Source organism: Spodoptera frugiperda, chromosome 8 (assembly GCF_023101765.2).
Source record: "Spodoptera frugiperda isolate SF20-4 chromosome 8, AGI-APGP_CSIRO_Sfru_2.0, whole genome shotgun sequence".
NCBI lineage: Eukaryota > Metazoa > Arthropoda > Insecta > Lepidoptera > Noctuidae > Spodoptera > Spodoptera frugiperda.
In genome coordinates, this window is record NC_064219.1 from 2458584 (window position 1) to 2475604 (window position 17021).

At 35.0% G+C, this 17021-nt stretch overlaps 2 protein-coding genes across 6 annotated transcripts in view; both read right to left on the reverse strand.

Moving 5' to 3' along the window:
• Positions 1 to 734, reverse strand: part of LOC118275351 (zinc finger C2HC domain-containing protein 1C) — a 39338-nt gene extending 38604 nt beyond the window's left edge. For 2 of the 3 annotated variants that reach the window (XM_050695488.1, XM_035593268.2), the window contains exon 1: positions 258 to 710. In XM_050695488.1, coding sequence (XP_050551445.1) covers positions 258 to 296 — 39 coding nt within the window. In that variant the 5' untranslated portion in view covers positions 297 to 710. Of the gene's footprint in view, positions 1 to 257 lie in introns of all 3 variants that reach the window. The other variant, XM_050695487.1, reaches the window with a different exon arrangement.
• A 2180-nt stretch (positions 735 to 2914) lies between these two features.
• Positions 2915 to 17021, reverse strand: part of LOC118275352 (uncharacterized) — an 82309-nt gene continuing 68202 nt past the window's right edge. For 2 of the 3 annotated variants that reach the window (XM_035593270.2, XM_035593272.2), the window contains 3 exons: positions 16927 to 17011; positions 6754 to 6933; positions 2915 to 6463 (listed from right to left, as the gene is read on the reverse strand). In XM_035593270.2, the coding sequence (XP_035449163.1) occupies positions 6255 to 6463; positions 6754 to 6933; positions 16927 to 17011 (474 nt within the window). In that variant the 3' untranslated portion in view covers positions 2915 to 6254. The remainder of the gene's footprint in view (positions 6464 to 6753; positions 6934 to 16926; positions 17012 to 17021) is intronic. The other variant, XM_035593271.2, reaches the window with a different exon arrangement.

Genomic DNA, 17021 nt, shown 5'->3' on the forward strand with positions numbered 1-17021 from the left:
AAATAAGTATTTAGGGCGATAGTTTTATTATTAATTCTGTCTATTTGTCATCCTTTTTTGAGAATGTTATCGATTTATCTGTGAGTAATATGATTTTATCATGTTGATAACTTGTGGCCTAGTTTAAGTTGCTAAATTCAGTTACTCTATAAATACACAAGCTGAATTATAGCAATAACTAAGAGTTGGTTAAACTACCTAATTGTACTTATAGAATATCTTATAATAATGTAAACATGATTGATAAATGCACTTACTTGCATCTGCAAGAGTCTGGATCCACCGTTCTTCTCCATTTTAAAATTTCGGCGGCACACAAATACAACTATATCAAGTAAACTGGAAGACAACGAAAATTTTAACAGTACGATGTGTCAACAAATTGAATTGATGTAAAAAATTATAAAAATATACTACACGCGATTTTTGTTCATTATCAAACACCATTCACAAAATTTGACACAAAAATGACAATTAATAATATTTATTTATTTTCTAGACGTCAACGATTAGTTTACCGCGCAATTTAATTTTAGAACGCGTTTATGATTCAACTTATTTTTTTTATTTACCGGCGCGTTTTCAATTGCAAGGAATTTTTTAACGCAATCGTAATACCGATCAAACGAGTCAGCGGTCGCCAAGCGACTCAGCTGTTGTGAAGCACCGAGGCAAATTAGCGAGAGATCGCGGGGACGGGGAGCGAACAGCCTGCATGACTACTCGCTGAGTAATCGACTGGCTGCACCTACACGCCCTGTGAACCGACAACATTACGTTTGCCGCTATGATAACTTATTCAAACTTTTTTTCATAATACAATAAAGAATAATTTCCTTTGACACCGATAGTACTTTAGTCTGTAAACAGTTTGTATTCGGCCGCCAATAGACAAAATATTGTGTACGTTTGAGGCAAAGGAAAATGTTTTTTATTGCTTGCCGGTAAAAGTTTTGTTGGTTGTATTGTTATTGCTTAGTTAAATGGCATAAACATTGAAGAAATTCGCGAGCCCGCAGCCGAAATCAGTGAAAGCGTTATCATAAGTTACGGGGGCGTTAACCTGGAGGTAGTGTCGGAGAACCTAATTACGGAGGATAGGAAAACTTAAAATGTCAGCTTCATTGCGTCGCGCCAAGTATTTTATGCAACTAAACTGGTTACTGAAATCGACCATCTGTTGCATAAATTATTGATTCAACAACATGATAGTATTATGATTATAATATCGTATTTATTGTTTTGAGATTGTATCTTTGGAATGTAAGTTATAGGTATTTTAAATTAAAAACTTCTGTCTAAAAATATTTTGTTATTTTATTTTTGTCTTTTGCTTTTTTATTCCTATTATTTATGTTTTAATATAAAGTTACTCTGTCAACTTATTTAATTTTGTGTCTGACTGACGAATAAGGCGTTAGTTAATTACTCACCGTAATTAACAATTGTCACTATTACACAATTATGAAAATAACTTCAGCTAGAAAGTGTACAGATTTTAATTTCACATTTGCAGTAATAAACTGCACCGCACACTTGCGCCAAGCTAATCCTGTAAATAAAGACTGCCGGATACGAAGATATGATCTCTTTACTCGTCTCAGTTCGCCCGTTTCAAGGAACCAGATGGTTGTAATGTTTTTTCTTCATTTTTATGAATACTCGCTTTTACTTTAGCCTTTTTTGGCATAAGTAGAAGTGTGAATGGTCTACATTTTATAAATTGATATGCAAATGACTTAAAAGCAACTTTAAAAGTATTTTATTTATGTGAAATCTGATGGCGCTGATAAGGAACTTGTACTTTCTTAACAGATGTCACGTTTTGTGCAAACTTCTTATAAATGACCAAGCCATTAAGCAATCGTTTATCAAAATCATTGAGCTGATAATATTGCTTTTATTTCACTCTGGAGTTCGATGCTCTCTCTATTTTATAAATTTTATTAAAGCGTGCCGCGTTGTTTATTAAAAATGTTAACGTTTCTTGGATTTTAGTAAGGCTTTTGACTTAGTAGAGCTGCAAAAGGAATAATGAAGTATTGTATTAAGGAAAATTATGCAATTAATCTTGTCGTAATACTATCAATATTTGTATTGACGATTGTGAAGAATATCAGACTCTACATTTACCTTATCTATCAAAGGCTTGCAACTGTAACTAGGGTTCCCCAAGGAAGCATCTTGTCACCAACGCTACTTAAACTAGGAAATAAAACACAAAAATATCCTTACGGTATTTTATTAAAAAAATTACATACAAACATTCATAATCTGTGATTGAATGTCACTATCATACAGTTCATACAACACACGACGTCGATCTAACTACGCACGCGCTATAGTTATTTGTCCATTTCGTAGCGATACGCTTCTATCCTCTACTGTGTAAGATTTTTGGTAACATCATTGGTATCATCTGAGGAACAAACTTTTACTTTGAAATAATACTTTCTGTATCTGAATAAATTGTTTATCTGTAATCAACTCCAATCTTTCTTGACCATTATTGCTAACCATCTTTTATAGATTCTTGTGGTAGACAGAAGGATTTTTCATAAATTCGCACTTTTATCCTTAAGCACATTATGATAAGGATATAAAGTTTAAATCCTCATGTGTTTAATCCACCTTCGCTAGTTTAGGTTGCTGACCACTGATTTATACCTATAATGATGTTAAAGAAAGATTTAATTCAATCGAACGATGGTTCTTTGCACTTGATAAAAATGAATATTACATTCCTGAATAAAGTCGTACTGAAGGATAATACCAATGAAGTTGTAAACAATATTGTTTATAGATTGTCCGCACAAATATTTGGAATGAGACAAATGGAAATACCGTGAAAATTACGAGGAAAACTGACTTTCTTTGCTACCATTTTTCTTTGAATTTGACTATTTTGTTTGCGTTTCTTTTTCTTTTTATTGCTGATAGGCTCGCGTTTGACCATTATCTCACCTGTTGGGAAACGATAATGTGGTCGAAGATGAAACACACTTACTTAGAAGTAACCTATTCACTCACTCTGTTTTATTTCATAAGTAAGTACTTGTAGAACATTTTTGTGACTTAATCCCTTTTACGTTTTGCTTTTCCATGGAGTTACCTTAAGGTACAAAAACATTAATCTTTCTCAGAGTCGTAGAAGTCTATGGTGACTTATCAACAACTCTTTTCGTTTTGTTACCCATCCATGTTATAATTTACACTTCCAAAATTCTTCGCATCACTTTTCAGTTCTTTCAAATTGACTAGCAAGCACATCTCTCGAGTTAAACATCTCATAACTATCACGGGTTCATAATACAAGACCCATTGACACCAGAAATAAATATCACATCAGAAACTTATTTGTGCAGACAATTTTTACACAAAATAAAGGAAATTGTCGAACAAGCGCGTCGAAATTAATTTATTATAGTGATAAAACTACACTAAACACGAATGAATCGAACACATTGAGAGGGTTTTACATCGAAACCAAACATACAAGCATCTCATACAAAAATATGTCGTATTACCTAGACGTCTGAACGTATGATAACGATCAACGCAACGCCTTATTGCTGTCTAAATAACCATTAATTTTACAAATAATCGTGTATATTAATAAAGAAATAAATAAAATACTTAGGTGTGTTTTTGTTTACTTAAAAATATCTGTGTGAATACGTTTTTGTGTGCAAGAAACATTTAAATTGCTTTTTTCAAAGATTAGAAGGTTTTGGTAATCGTCAAAGACCCCTCAATTATTAATATTAGGTCAGGCTCAAAAACCTAAAGTGCACAAAACGCTTTACGTATCGGCAAAGCGTTGTAGTCACTGTTTAAAATAGCTGGGTCTTTGATTAGTGTTTACGTAAAAGGAGACAGGAATATGTTGGATAGACACCTTTATGGCATACAATAAACGCTCCATCATGACATACAATAAATTAATTTAATTGGAGTTCCGTCCATATTGGCACAATAAACAATAAAATGGCACGACACTTAAAAAACTTCCTCCACAAAAAATATCTAACATCAAAAGAAATGTAAGTTGCGGTAAATATTAATTTATCTTATAAACGTCTAATAATTATTATTCTAATTTATATTCGTATAATACAATAATTTGGCTACGACATCTATAGCTACATTGCAAGACCATAAATTATTTTGAGAGATTTCCCGCCATGCGCCATCTTGTAGCAGCTGTCAAACTGTCAAAACTTCGTTTGAATGGTCATAGATTAAACGTAGTACGCACCAGCGTAAACACAGATAGGACAAATAATTAATTAAGTGCCTGTCTGTGTATTTTGCCTAGTATCGAATAGATCACATTCTCTTTTGTTTTGATACGCTACCATCTCAATATTAAAATACGCGGACCAAGAAATCTTTATAAATATTTGAGTAAGTATTTTTGAAATAATTTTCAATAGTTTAACTGACCATCGCATAATTTAATGCTAGCACTTTCATGAATGATGTTAAATAGTATTTGCTGGGTAGTTCTAGTAGAATCTTGCAATGTAGCGTTCGCGGGGCGAGGGACATTAAATCGCGTTTACCATGCCTAGGGTTACACACAACACAGGTATTAGGTAAATAACGTTAGGCAGTCTTTGGGTAGGTCGGAAGATTTTATAGCGACTAGATATTTTCTTTAAATAATTGTACTAAATACCACACACCTAACTATACCGACAATATACCAAAAACGTTGATTTCGAATAAAAGGGATTCTTTAAAAAATGATGGTAATATTTAAAAGACCTCCACGTTATATTTCGTTCAGTTAGGGTATGTTTCTACCGACCACATTTACTAATACTAACATCAACTTACTTCTAAAGTATTTTATTTACGAATCCAATGAGTATATACTTTCTCAATTCGTAATTGGTGTTATCAGGGGACAAGCATCGAATATATTTATCCTATGTGTTAAATAATTTATCATTCTCAAGTAACTCTCATTTTGTGCGACATTCGGTATTCAGTGAACATGAAAAAGTTTTCAATAAAGCAGAACAAACGTGTACCCTGATCTGTGTAATCACATAAAACCTTCGAAAACTTCTGTCGTTCATTTACCAAAATTTAAAAAGGTTTTATCTCGAAATTTGTGTTATTTTTTAACATCATTAATAATACGTCAAAATGCATTTTATGTATAAGAAAACGTGGATATGAGAAAACAATCAACGTTACAGTTTATCAAAGATTAAGACAAGACAGTATCAAACATTTCATAAATAATATTTTACCTAAATAAATATCGCTCTGAGAGGTCGAGACTGTGCTAAACCTACATTGAACATCCTAGGCTTTATCAATAGGCCAAACTTCAAGAATTCGAAAAATCTATAGAATTTCATGGCTACACACATTTTTTCTATGACATCATGCAGTATCTCTATAGAGCACATCTATTTAATGCATAGTTAGGAAATTGGATGCTTAATCAGGATTGTGGTATCGACTCACGACATGAAACATTATTTAGTTTTTTAACTATGTCGTTACTCGCCTGGAAGTAGACTGTACAATATTATTTATCAATATTATCAGTATAAGTACCTACTGTATCCGAGACGGCAGCCGATGAGAGAAGTATCACTTCTGTCCTTTAATCTTTGATTAAGCATCGACAATTATTTTTGTTTTTTGACAAATTTTGAAAGACTCGGCAAAGACAAATCGGAAATTCGGAAGGAATAAATTAAAAATAATCTTTTTTTTCCACATTCATAAGATGTTTAGAGAATTTCATTCAATTTATGAACTTTACAATTGGCACATACTTTTTTGTGACCCGCACATTTTGTAAATATACATAAATATTTAATTTAACACAAAATATATTTGGCATTTTAATATTTCAAAATATAAGTACAACGCTTTATTTAAATGGACACTCTTTGAAAAAATAAGACGATGTAGTAAACTTTTTGGTTAGACCAATAAGTAATAGTTTTAGGAAAACTGTGAGTGTTATTAATCTAACCAAAAGAGTTTTGTGTCCTTTGGAAAATTTATGATGGTCTAGGAAAAAACACGCCATTTTTACTTAAAGATAGATTTCGATATACGATTACACGATTTGCAACAAAACTATGGTGCAGTTTAAACGATGAAAGTTATTTATCATTCGTTAAGATACCAATATCCATAATTGTTCGAAAACGAAAGGCTCCTTTTTAAAAATGGCGCATTTTTCCATAGACTTATAAAGATGTTATTGTTTTTTGAAGGTTTTACATCATGAAGTCTCCACAGTCGACTCCAAAGTCCCAGTCGTCGGAGGTGCCGGTATCATCATACTCTGCTAAGGCCTGCTCGTAGACAGAAGCCTCGTATGCTGTAACTCCATCCAGCATGGAACAGGCTTGGGAGACGTTGGTGTGGTGCATGATTGGCATCGCGTGCAGAGCAAAGTCCTCGCCCTCTTGAGACCAGGTCAAACCTGAAAGTGGAGGTATGTTTTGTTAGTTTTTGAAAAATGAATGTACCAAATTAAGTGCGTGTTTCATAATATTTGATCAGAACCTGTCATCAGTCATTAGTCATCTAATTTTCTACGGAGAATTTGTCAAACTACCAATTAATTAATGCAAAATAAAATTTCAGGCCAGATTTGTATCGACTTGCCTAATAAAATTTTTGACAGTCATCCACCATTATTTGAAGTATGATAGTAACTTTTAATATGATTAAAAATAGCTGGAAACATATTATCATCCGATCAATACTTACGTCCGCTCCAAACTCCGTTAGGCAAGGTGACCCACCCCCAGCCTTGTCCCCAAGCGAGCTGATGGTCAAGTTGTCCAGCTAGAGGCACCTGGCGTTTGATGACGGCCACCAGCCCACGCCCGTCCAGGGCTCCCACAGCACTGCGGGCATTCCTGGTGTACATCTCTGATGATGTGGCTGCTGGAACCGACAAGGGTAGGATCTATAGGTTATGAATTTGTCAATGTGGTATTTTTGTAACGTGGGTGAATTTTATAGTTTTTTGTAAATGCTGTAACGTGTAGCACATTTGATTGCTTTGATTTTTTTATGGTAAACGAGCAAATGGATCACCTAGTGGTAAGCAATCGCCGCCGCCCATGGACACCCGAAATACCAGACGCGTTACAAGTACGTCGCCGGCTTTTTGGGGTCCAGGAGTTTATGGGTTGTTGGGGAATTTAATCGGGGACAGTGAAGATTAGGGAGAGGGGTAATTGAATTAAAATACCAATATTTTTGGAAATATTAAAGAGGATTTAGAATTAGGCAGTAGTCTCTTTTTCCTTCGTACCACCAAGCTTCTCTAACTATCTACTACCAAACAAGACGATTCTCAAATCATTTTTGTTTACCTATCACCCCTTTCAGTAGTAAATTTTCAATGCTCACACAAGACTGCGCCAACGTAAGGAAGACAGGTCATAAAAATCAGGACCGTTTGCAATCAACTTGAGCGCTACCAATTCTTGTGTCATAAATTTCCTCGTGAATCAGCAGGATTGGAACACGTAATCCTAGCCGCCATTAAAGCTGTAATCTTCCATTAGTAGCAATAACAATTTAATTGACATTTTAACTGGTTCATCACAATGTTTTACGAGATGAACACTTTATTGACAAAGAGAGATTCTCTATTTCAATTGCTCTCAATTTTCATCAAAATTATATCTGTTTCATAAGGTATTTATAAGAGGATATGTATACATACTAGGGTTCCAGACAAATATTTCACCGATTTTACCTCCTAATTCACTTGTAAACATCACAAAATCTAAAACAGTAAGTACCAATAATTCTTCTTGAGTAAAGCGCCTGACAAAAACTATTAGCAATCGTTGTAATACATTACATTGCTATTCCCTTCGTAAAGGAACTGTCGAGTCAACAGTGGTGCCGATATTAATCGCGTAACACTTGACTTAATTAATGAAGTGGCTTGTTGGCTGTAGTTTTGGCGGGAACACTGACAGCGCGCGTGGCGGCCATGATGGATTGTCTATGGTATTGCGTGTTAAGTTTATCCTACCTACGCTTTAATGTAGCGGCTGTTGGAACTAAGTTTTCTTGCAAATATACACATTATGTTGATTGTGTAATAGTAGAAACCAATATGAACATAAGACACAACAGTAAATAAAAATATGAGATGTTTGAAATAGGCTCCCTATTAGATGAAATTATCATACAATTTTGAAAAGTGGAACTAATTATAGCATTAAATATAACGTTTAGCTCTGGTACCTGAAACTAGGAAGACTAAACAGCCTTTTTTTAAGGGGGGAAATTCATTCAATGACTTTTCCCGCCTTGGGCGAGGCGAGAGGGAGTGTCAGACTCTTACTGACTAAAAACCACCCCGTTTATACTCCTGCTTTTCGAGCCGGAGCCCCGGTAAACCCTAGTCCGCAGCTTCGGATCAGGCATCAGCCCTACTGGGCCCCATCTGTGATGCTCTGATGGCTCTTTGAGGCGTGCGACTAAAAAGCCTAGATATAATTTTGAGTACTAATTTGATCGATTTATCCACGAACAACTATAGTTCAGAGTCCTAACTACAGATCATTGGCAACAGATGTTACTAAACCACGATCAAGTGCATAGCTCTCTCATTAATATTACAAGTGCTTTAAAGTACATAGCAATAGATAAAATAGAAGTGTCAACGGGTCATTAACCCCTTGACTTTGATACGTACGAGGTTCTAAGTAATGTTTTTAGTAGACTAATGTTGAAAGATTTAAACTTAATGAGGCTCTTCATGATTCAAAACGTGTTAGACATGTTTTTTAGATTTTTTTTTAATTTTTTATTATAGAGGTAGCTGTGTAGTGTTATTAGTATGTTTTAGGTAAGTGAGATGTGTGGAAGGGTGGAAATGGTACTTTTCTGAAAAACTAGCAAACTCGGATCCCGAGACCTTTCCACCAAATGCAAAACCGTGGAAATCGGTTCGTGCGTACTGGAGTTATAGCTTCAGGAAGGAAAACCCAACTCATTTTTATGTAAGATATATCATGAAGACAAATATTTTTTATTAAATTATGTTTTAAAAAATCAACCACAACCTCTTTTTTTGAAGTCGATAATATACTAAAACCTGCATTTAAGTACCTATAACAAACACTTTTCTAATAACCGAATCAAAATCGGTTCGGACAATCATGAGATAATCTTGAGTGAAACTTTTCCTGACTCAGAAATTGATTCCAATCACTGATTCACGAATCAATACCTACTACTCAATACAATTGTATAAAAAATCTCTCAAACAGTCTACTTAGCATCAACAAAACTGAATTTTATTATCAAAGACAAGCCACGATACGAAAACGATGACCTTTGCCCATTCTAAAATACTTTCGGCTCGAGTTTTTTAAATAAAAACAAAAAAAAAATACTTACGCGGGTGTTAAATTCGGCCCTAAGGGCTCGAAAGCTCGCGTTAGCAAACTTGTAATGCGTTATTCTTGTCGCCTGTGGCTAAACAATGCTCAGTACATACATATATACAGGGAAAATGCGATATTATTAAGCCCAACAAAGGTCACAAATAAACAGAAAAAAAGAACCTTTCAAAAGTTTTACGAAAACCTTTCTTTTTTTTTTGTAAGCGAAACTTAAAGAAATCGTTTGTGAAAATCATAAAATGTTGATTGGGTTTCAGTGTGAGATTTATTGTTTTGTATAAGATTGAGGGCATTAAAAAATCTTTTTACTATTGTTGCTATAGGTCAGTTTATTAACGTAAACTAGTTAAAAAAGACAATTAGATACAGTATCCTTAGTACAAGTTTGCTTTACGTTGAACGAAAACAAAACGAGAGCGCGTTCGGCGCTCCGATTGGTTGGTTTATTGGTTTATTCGAACTCGTACTACCGGAACAGATTTTACTTCCTTAACTAAATACCCATAGGTAACTAGGTACCCAATTACTTGGCTGACTGTATTTATAGACAATTTATTCTGCACTATAAATAAGAAAATGACACTCCTAGCTCCTAAATCACCAACAAAATATTCACTCCTAAAAAAAAAAATACGCCGTTCAAAACAAAACGCGTTCGAAATTCATAAATAAAAACACAACCATAAACAAAATAATTGAGCCGTTAACAGAACAAAGGACAACAAAATGGCGCGCAGATATTGGTAATATAGTCTGTGGCGGATCATTTCAACCCTTTTCTAACACAGAGTTACAAATGAATATGGATTAAATACTCACCAACTGCCTGAGCCATTTAATTTATATCTAATTTTATGCAGGGATTATGAATGATGATATTTTCTAAATAAACAATGATTTTGTATTTGTTTGTAAATTTTAATATAGGTTATGTAAAGACTTGTGTCATTAGCGAACCTTTTTAGGGTTGAGTGTGTAATTAGAAAGTAATTGGTTGATGTTTGAACATATTATTTTATGTGTTATGTTTATCAAACATAGAGACAAGTTTAGCTATGTACGATTGTACATACATATTTATTAAATTATAACTAGCGACTTGCCCCTGTTCTGCACAGGTGCTAATTTTGAACAGAAAATATTTGATTTGTCGTCACGCCTTTTATTTCGACACGTAATGCCACTGTACAATGTACATTACTTTTCACCATTTGTGTTATTAACCCCATGTAATAGGGGGTGAGCCTCCGTGCTATACTACTACCGTGAATTTTTCGAAAAAATCCCAGTAATCCTTTGCCCGACCCAGGAATCTAACCCGAGACTACTTGTCCGGCAGTCGCACTTAAACCAAAATAGTCGTAAATAAGTATTATTTGCTTTGTTATCATTTGCTGTATTCATTTGCCATTGCCTTGGATCCTGGGCTGTTTCCCGCAGGTGAAAGAAAATTTTCTATTACTCCCACTCATGCATGTCCTTAATTATACTTTATTTTAGACTTATAATACTTATCTAGAGCTGCGGACTACCTAGCCGGTCTACCGGGGCTCCGACTTGAAAAGCAGGAAAGCAGTAGGAACGTGGTGGTTTTTAGTCAGTAAGAGTCTGACACTCCCTGTCGCCTCACCCAGGGCGGGAGAAGTCATTGGATGATTTTCCCCCCTGAAAGAAAAATACTTATAATACTTATTTTCTAACAACGTTACGGTCTCAAAATAAGCATTAACTTTAATCTCCCATTAAGAGCTGCGACCATTAAATACGTATCTAGCGGAGAGGTAATAAAATACGTCGCCCGCACTCGCATCAATCATATTTAGAAATTAATTTGATGTTTTTAGTAGAAATGTGTCAATGTGTGTGACGATGACGCATGACGAGAGACGACCAATTAACTTCCATAGTACTTAGTGATTTCTATACAATTTTTTTTTTCTAGAATTATAACTAAACGCCTTTTAGTCATCCACTATTCACCAGAGCTCCAAGTCCTATGTAGGTAATAGTTGTGTTTGTGTTATTGTCGTGCTAAGATTTTTTTAAATTTGAAAAATGGCCTGGCCCTGAATTCAATCTACGACCAGACAACCACTACCTCGACAGTTACGCTTACAGTCTTTAGGCACGTTTACTTATACATATTATTCACTGACTTTCAGCGGATTTGCCCGCGAACCCGTGGTATAAAAAGTAACCTATGTGTTGTTCCAGAGCATAATCTACTACAGTTTTTCATTTTTATCCCGATTCCTTCAGCGGTTTTGACGTGAAGGAAAAGCAAACAAACACAGGCGTCTTTTCACCAATAACAATATTGCTACCACAAAAAATACACGTTGTTTATAAACAAGAAAGTATTTTATCTTTCACAAACAACCTTGTAGTGTAGGTAAACTCGGCAAACACGTGTCTTGCACCTCACACCTCACATACGAAGATTAAAAAGAATTTATTTTTACAACCGCCTCTAGGAAGATGGTTCCACGAATTCAAAGGTGTTACACACAAGATCCACACTAAAGGTTGTAAGCTTTGCTTTTCTAATACTTTTATACGTAAAATGAAAGTAGATTTACTAAGATTTTCTTTGAATAGTATAAGATTGAAGTGGTCATCCGGGGTTGTAAATATGGTTGTATTTTATATTATGGCTGTATTTTTTCTTGTATTATGCTTTTCTTTATAGTTTAGGTGCCAGATGTAAGCTTAGCCTCCATTGTAATAGAGATAACACAGGGTGCTTTTCCACCAGAGATGTCCTATGCTACGTTGCTGTGGATGCGTTTGGCTTCCGCCAATCATATTTATTGGTACACATAGCTCAGCACTGATGGAAACGAACTCAACTAAGCTGTGTTTTTATATAGAAAAGTGCGTGCGATGGATACGTGCTTTAGATACGTGTTATGTATGTGTGCTATGGATAACTTCGCTACTATTGATACATTGTATACTGTGCATCTTCCTCGCACATCTACATAGCTTAGTATCAGTGAAAACGGTCACATAGTTTCACAGCTTAGCTATTACATCTTCGTAGCATAGCTACATGCTAAAAAAAAAACTGACTTGGGCGATAGGATACTTTTTATCCCTCAGGAACGCGGGCGAAGTCACTGGCAAAAGCTAGTAAGTCTATTATAATAATTGAAGCAAAAGCATGGCTATTATCTTACACCGTGACTCGGTGATATCTCCAAAAGCCCAATAAAACTTTGTGCGATTCGAGAAGTGAACCCAAGGGACCTTTTATTCGGCAGTCGTGGTTACGAGCGATCGACTAACGATAGCAGTTTTCTCAGGTAGATAAACTTCATGGAATGATCTTTTTCTTTTTTAAAAGGCCTACAATGCACTTATAATTTCCCTGGTTTTGCAAAAATGCTTACTATCATCAGCAAGTTAATCGTCTACTCTTTACTACATAACCTCACACCTGTATCCAATGGGGGCACAGACTGTAGAAGTATTATTGCAATTGATTATAAAGCAATGGGTAAATTGCTTCGATTCTTACATAATATTCTATCCAAAGGTTGTCTGGAAGAAATCGCCGTGTGTGATAAGACCGCCCATTGTACTATAATTACTATTAATTACAATGTAAATGTGTTTTATGTATGTGTGCAATAAAGTATAAATAAATAAAATAAAATAAATAAATAAAATAATATCTCTTTTGCTTCATAAACAGTCATCAGTCTTTTCATGCATACTCGTCGGTTAAAGGCACTTTTAATTTGGCGCTTCTTTAATATATCGCCAATATTACCTACAATACCATATATAGTAACCTAACCAAATAAGGCCTATGCCCCAATAAAGCCTATTTTGAAAATTTCCCTCTTCCCGATGTCGAATGGTCGCCAAAGTTTGTAGAAGTGTGCATGCACATTACTTAACTAATTTGAGCACAGCAAGCAACCCGTGCCGCGATTATGTTGGAACCTACAGACGAAAACAATCACGACGTGGAGCGCACTTTAGTTTTTATAAAATTCGAGTAGCGTAAACTGTTAGTATTTTTATATTTATCAGTATACGACGTGCCGTGTTTTGTCTGTATGACAATTATACATTTAGCCATCTCCTCACATTAGTGAAATAGCTATAATATCGGTGTATTTCATATAATCGTTGTTTTGTTTACCTATGTGCCATGCCCTAATAAAGCCTACAAAAAAAACGTGTAGGCCTTATTACGGCATAGTTGTTTTTCAGTAATTTCATAGAAAACGGATCACCAGCTTCTGTCAAAAAGAAAGCCAATGGATTTTGCAAAAGATGGAAAACGCTGTTAAAATGGTAGAAAGGGGTAAACGGGGTGAATAAATACAGAAAAGGGGTGAATGGATATCGGGAAATTCTTCATAGTATCTATTCACCCTTCGAATTTTATGCACCCTGTTTTACCCGGTAGGCTGCTGCAGCCAGATATAACTTCCAAAGAAGTACGCATCATCTAAAGAGTGGTTTCCTCTACACGAAAGCTAGGTCGGTCGCTAAATTGGCTACAGAACAAGAAGTTATTCTCATTCGTTTAAATGATGCTGGGGTGCCGATGACTTCAAAGATGTTACTTGGGTATTACATGATGAGAAACTCGTTTAGCCTGATGTATAATGACCAAAATTAATTAATAAGATCTCATTACATTTATTATAAGCATTGACAAAGTTTTGTTATAATTAAGAAGTTGAATACTTACTAGTTTTTATTGAGGCCTTATTAAGACATAGGGTTCCCAATAAGGCCAAAGTGACATTTTAGTTATTTGTGTTTACAAAATTGTAATTTTTGTTTCTAAAGCCATTTTGATTCCATTATTACAAAGTTAAATAAATAAATATAAGATTTTGAAATTATCAGCCCATTGTCATTTTAAACCTACGAGCTAGGCGGTAATAAAAATAAGGTAGGTCTTATTTGGTTGGGTTACCTTATATCGTCAATTCATTTACCCCATAAAACCAAATCTATTTACTATTCAGCCCCAAAATACATCCACATTTATAGAATAATATCTCAACAGAACCTCCTTGGAGAACACGTAGACTTACACAACGACAGAAATTGTAATAATTAGCATACAGCCTTATCTTATCGCGGGTAAATTAAATAAATACGTGACGTCATACAAATGTACTCTGACGTAGTTAGTTTGAGTTCAGAGGTATTTAGATAGTGCTGTGTAGCTACTAATGAGATTAAAGCCACATCTAGTTAGAATGGAAGCCGAGCGCAACATTTCTAGTTAAAACGCTCCTTTTTACATGTAAATTTAGCGGCTAACTTAATTTTATAATGTAAATACGTTGCGTTGGTTTATGTTGAGTTGTACATGCTACTGTTGCAGTTTATGATGTCCGTGTAGGTTGAAGCTGAGTTTGAAATTATAGCGATTATACGCAACGTCATGCTTTTTATCCCCGAAGGGGTAGGCAGAGGTGCACATTACAATTCCGGACTCCGTGCTACTACTGCGAAATTTTCGAAAAACTGAAAAAAGCCCAGTAATACTTTGCGACTCGGGAATCAAACTCGAGACCCCTTGTCCAATCCCCAATTGAGCAACGAGGCAGTCATCTCCAATTAAGACTAAAGAGTATTCACAAAAATTCACATTTGAAGTTTTAAAGTCCTCACAAAAAGTTCAAGTCGACATAAAATAACGAGATATAGGCAAGTCCCAATGCGCCGAACAATCCATTAATCGATTTTCGATTTTATCGAAACAATCGCATCAGCTAATCGATTACGTAACTTCGAATTCAATCTGACTAACCGTCCGACCGTGGACGCTGGTTCTGATTAAAAAGTATATCAAGGATCAATTTCGACTCTATTCATTGAGACTTAAAATTTCATTTCCTTTGCTCTACTCCCTCTTATGTTTTGGCTTTAATCATTTGACGCATGTTAATTAAACATTTTTAATTGATGCCTTTTTTGTGTTTCCCTTTTGAACATGGTGTAGCAGGAGAAGGGAGTTCTTTGTAACTGTGTTTTAAGCCATGTCATCTGCATGTAAATGTAGTCATACATAAAAAGCTATTTTAAGATGTAAAATACCTTCTCGTCTTTGATCTAGTTTGATTTCGCTTGTATTGTTGTGATCCATATATTTAACATAACATAACAATGTCCTCAAAAACGTGAACAAAACTTGCTCGATTATAATAATCATGATGGAACGAGACTTATTTTTTTTCTTGTTTCTCATCCAAGCACCATAACAAATACAGTGAAACCTCGTTAAGTGAGACTTCAAGGGACCTTCAAATTGGTATCACTTATAGAGGTATTCCACTAACCCAGTGTCTCAGATAACCAGGTATAAATAAACATTTGTCTCATTTACAGAGGGTTCCATTAATGGAGGTGAACATACGGGTTATTTCACATAAAACAATGTGTTATGTGCACATTATAAATGAATAAGAATAAGTAAATCAACAAACAAAACGATGTTGTCTCAGTTACTGAGGTTTATGTATTAAAATTCACTTGCTGTCTCAGTTATAGAGGTAACTAAGATGATAAATCGAAAGAACAAATCCCAGATATAGAGGGTTGTTTGTCCCACTAATAGAGGTAATTCAGTGCCAATGGGTAGGGACCTCAGTATGAGTTCCAGTTGTGGAGGTTTCTCACTTATCCAGGTCCCACTTAACGAGGTTTCACTGTACTAATACAATTAATTTCCATCTATCTCATATTTAATTACAACAATATATCGATGTACTATATCTATCACGTGCTACCAGTACACGTGTTTATGGTAAACAAAACAGCACGTGCTGTCCTTTGAAACCGTCTTATTGGCACGTCCAATTGTTACTATAGTACGCGTAGTAGCTACTTGTACCTGCGTAGGTTGCAGTGATCGATTTCAACGGGGAAATGGACACGAATGGCTTTGTGTGTGTGTATAATATGTATGAAGTTGGGCTTTTGGTTTTGGTAAGCGATCGTTTAAGGGTGATTTTGAATGATATTGTAACAACATATGTATATCGTGTTTGGTTTTTGTTTTGTCTTTGTGGAAAATATACGGATAGGAATACCTCAGGAAAGAAAAATAGACTTGTACTAATTAATTTAAGCCAAAAATCTAAATAAAACTTCTTTTAAAAAAGGCAACCGCCTTTATAAGTAAAAATGCGAAATTGCTTTTTTTTAAAGTCAGGTAATGTAGCTATAACCTTCTCCTAAATCTGGAAAATACTATGCTGTAAACAGCATAAAAATCGATTCAGCCAAACGCAAAATAATCGCGCACAAACATACATACATACAGGTCAAACTGAGAACATCCATTTTTTTTTAAATTAACCTTCTGCCTTAAAACTTACTGCGTACAAAACTGCACATACGAGTAGGTATAAGTTAGGTAATAAAACCTCCTTTTCGCTTGTCATATTACGCGTGCTACGTAATAGGGGACACGTTTACTATCGTGGAAGGATATAATAAAGGAAAGAAAAAAAAACAAACTTACGTCTCACTCTAACGGTGGGTCTCTTGAATGCTGTGCGGAGATACGGCATGGCCATCACCAGCTCAATGTGGGGAGGGGCTGGTAGCTAAAAACAA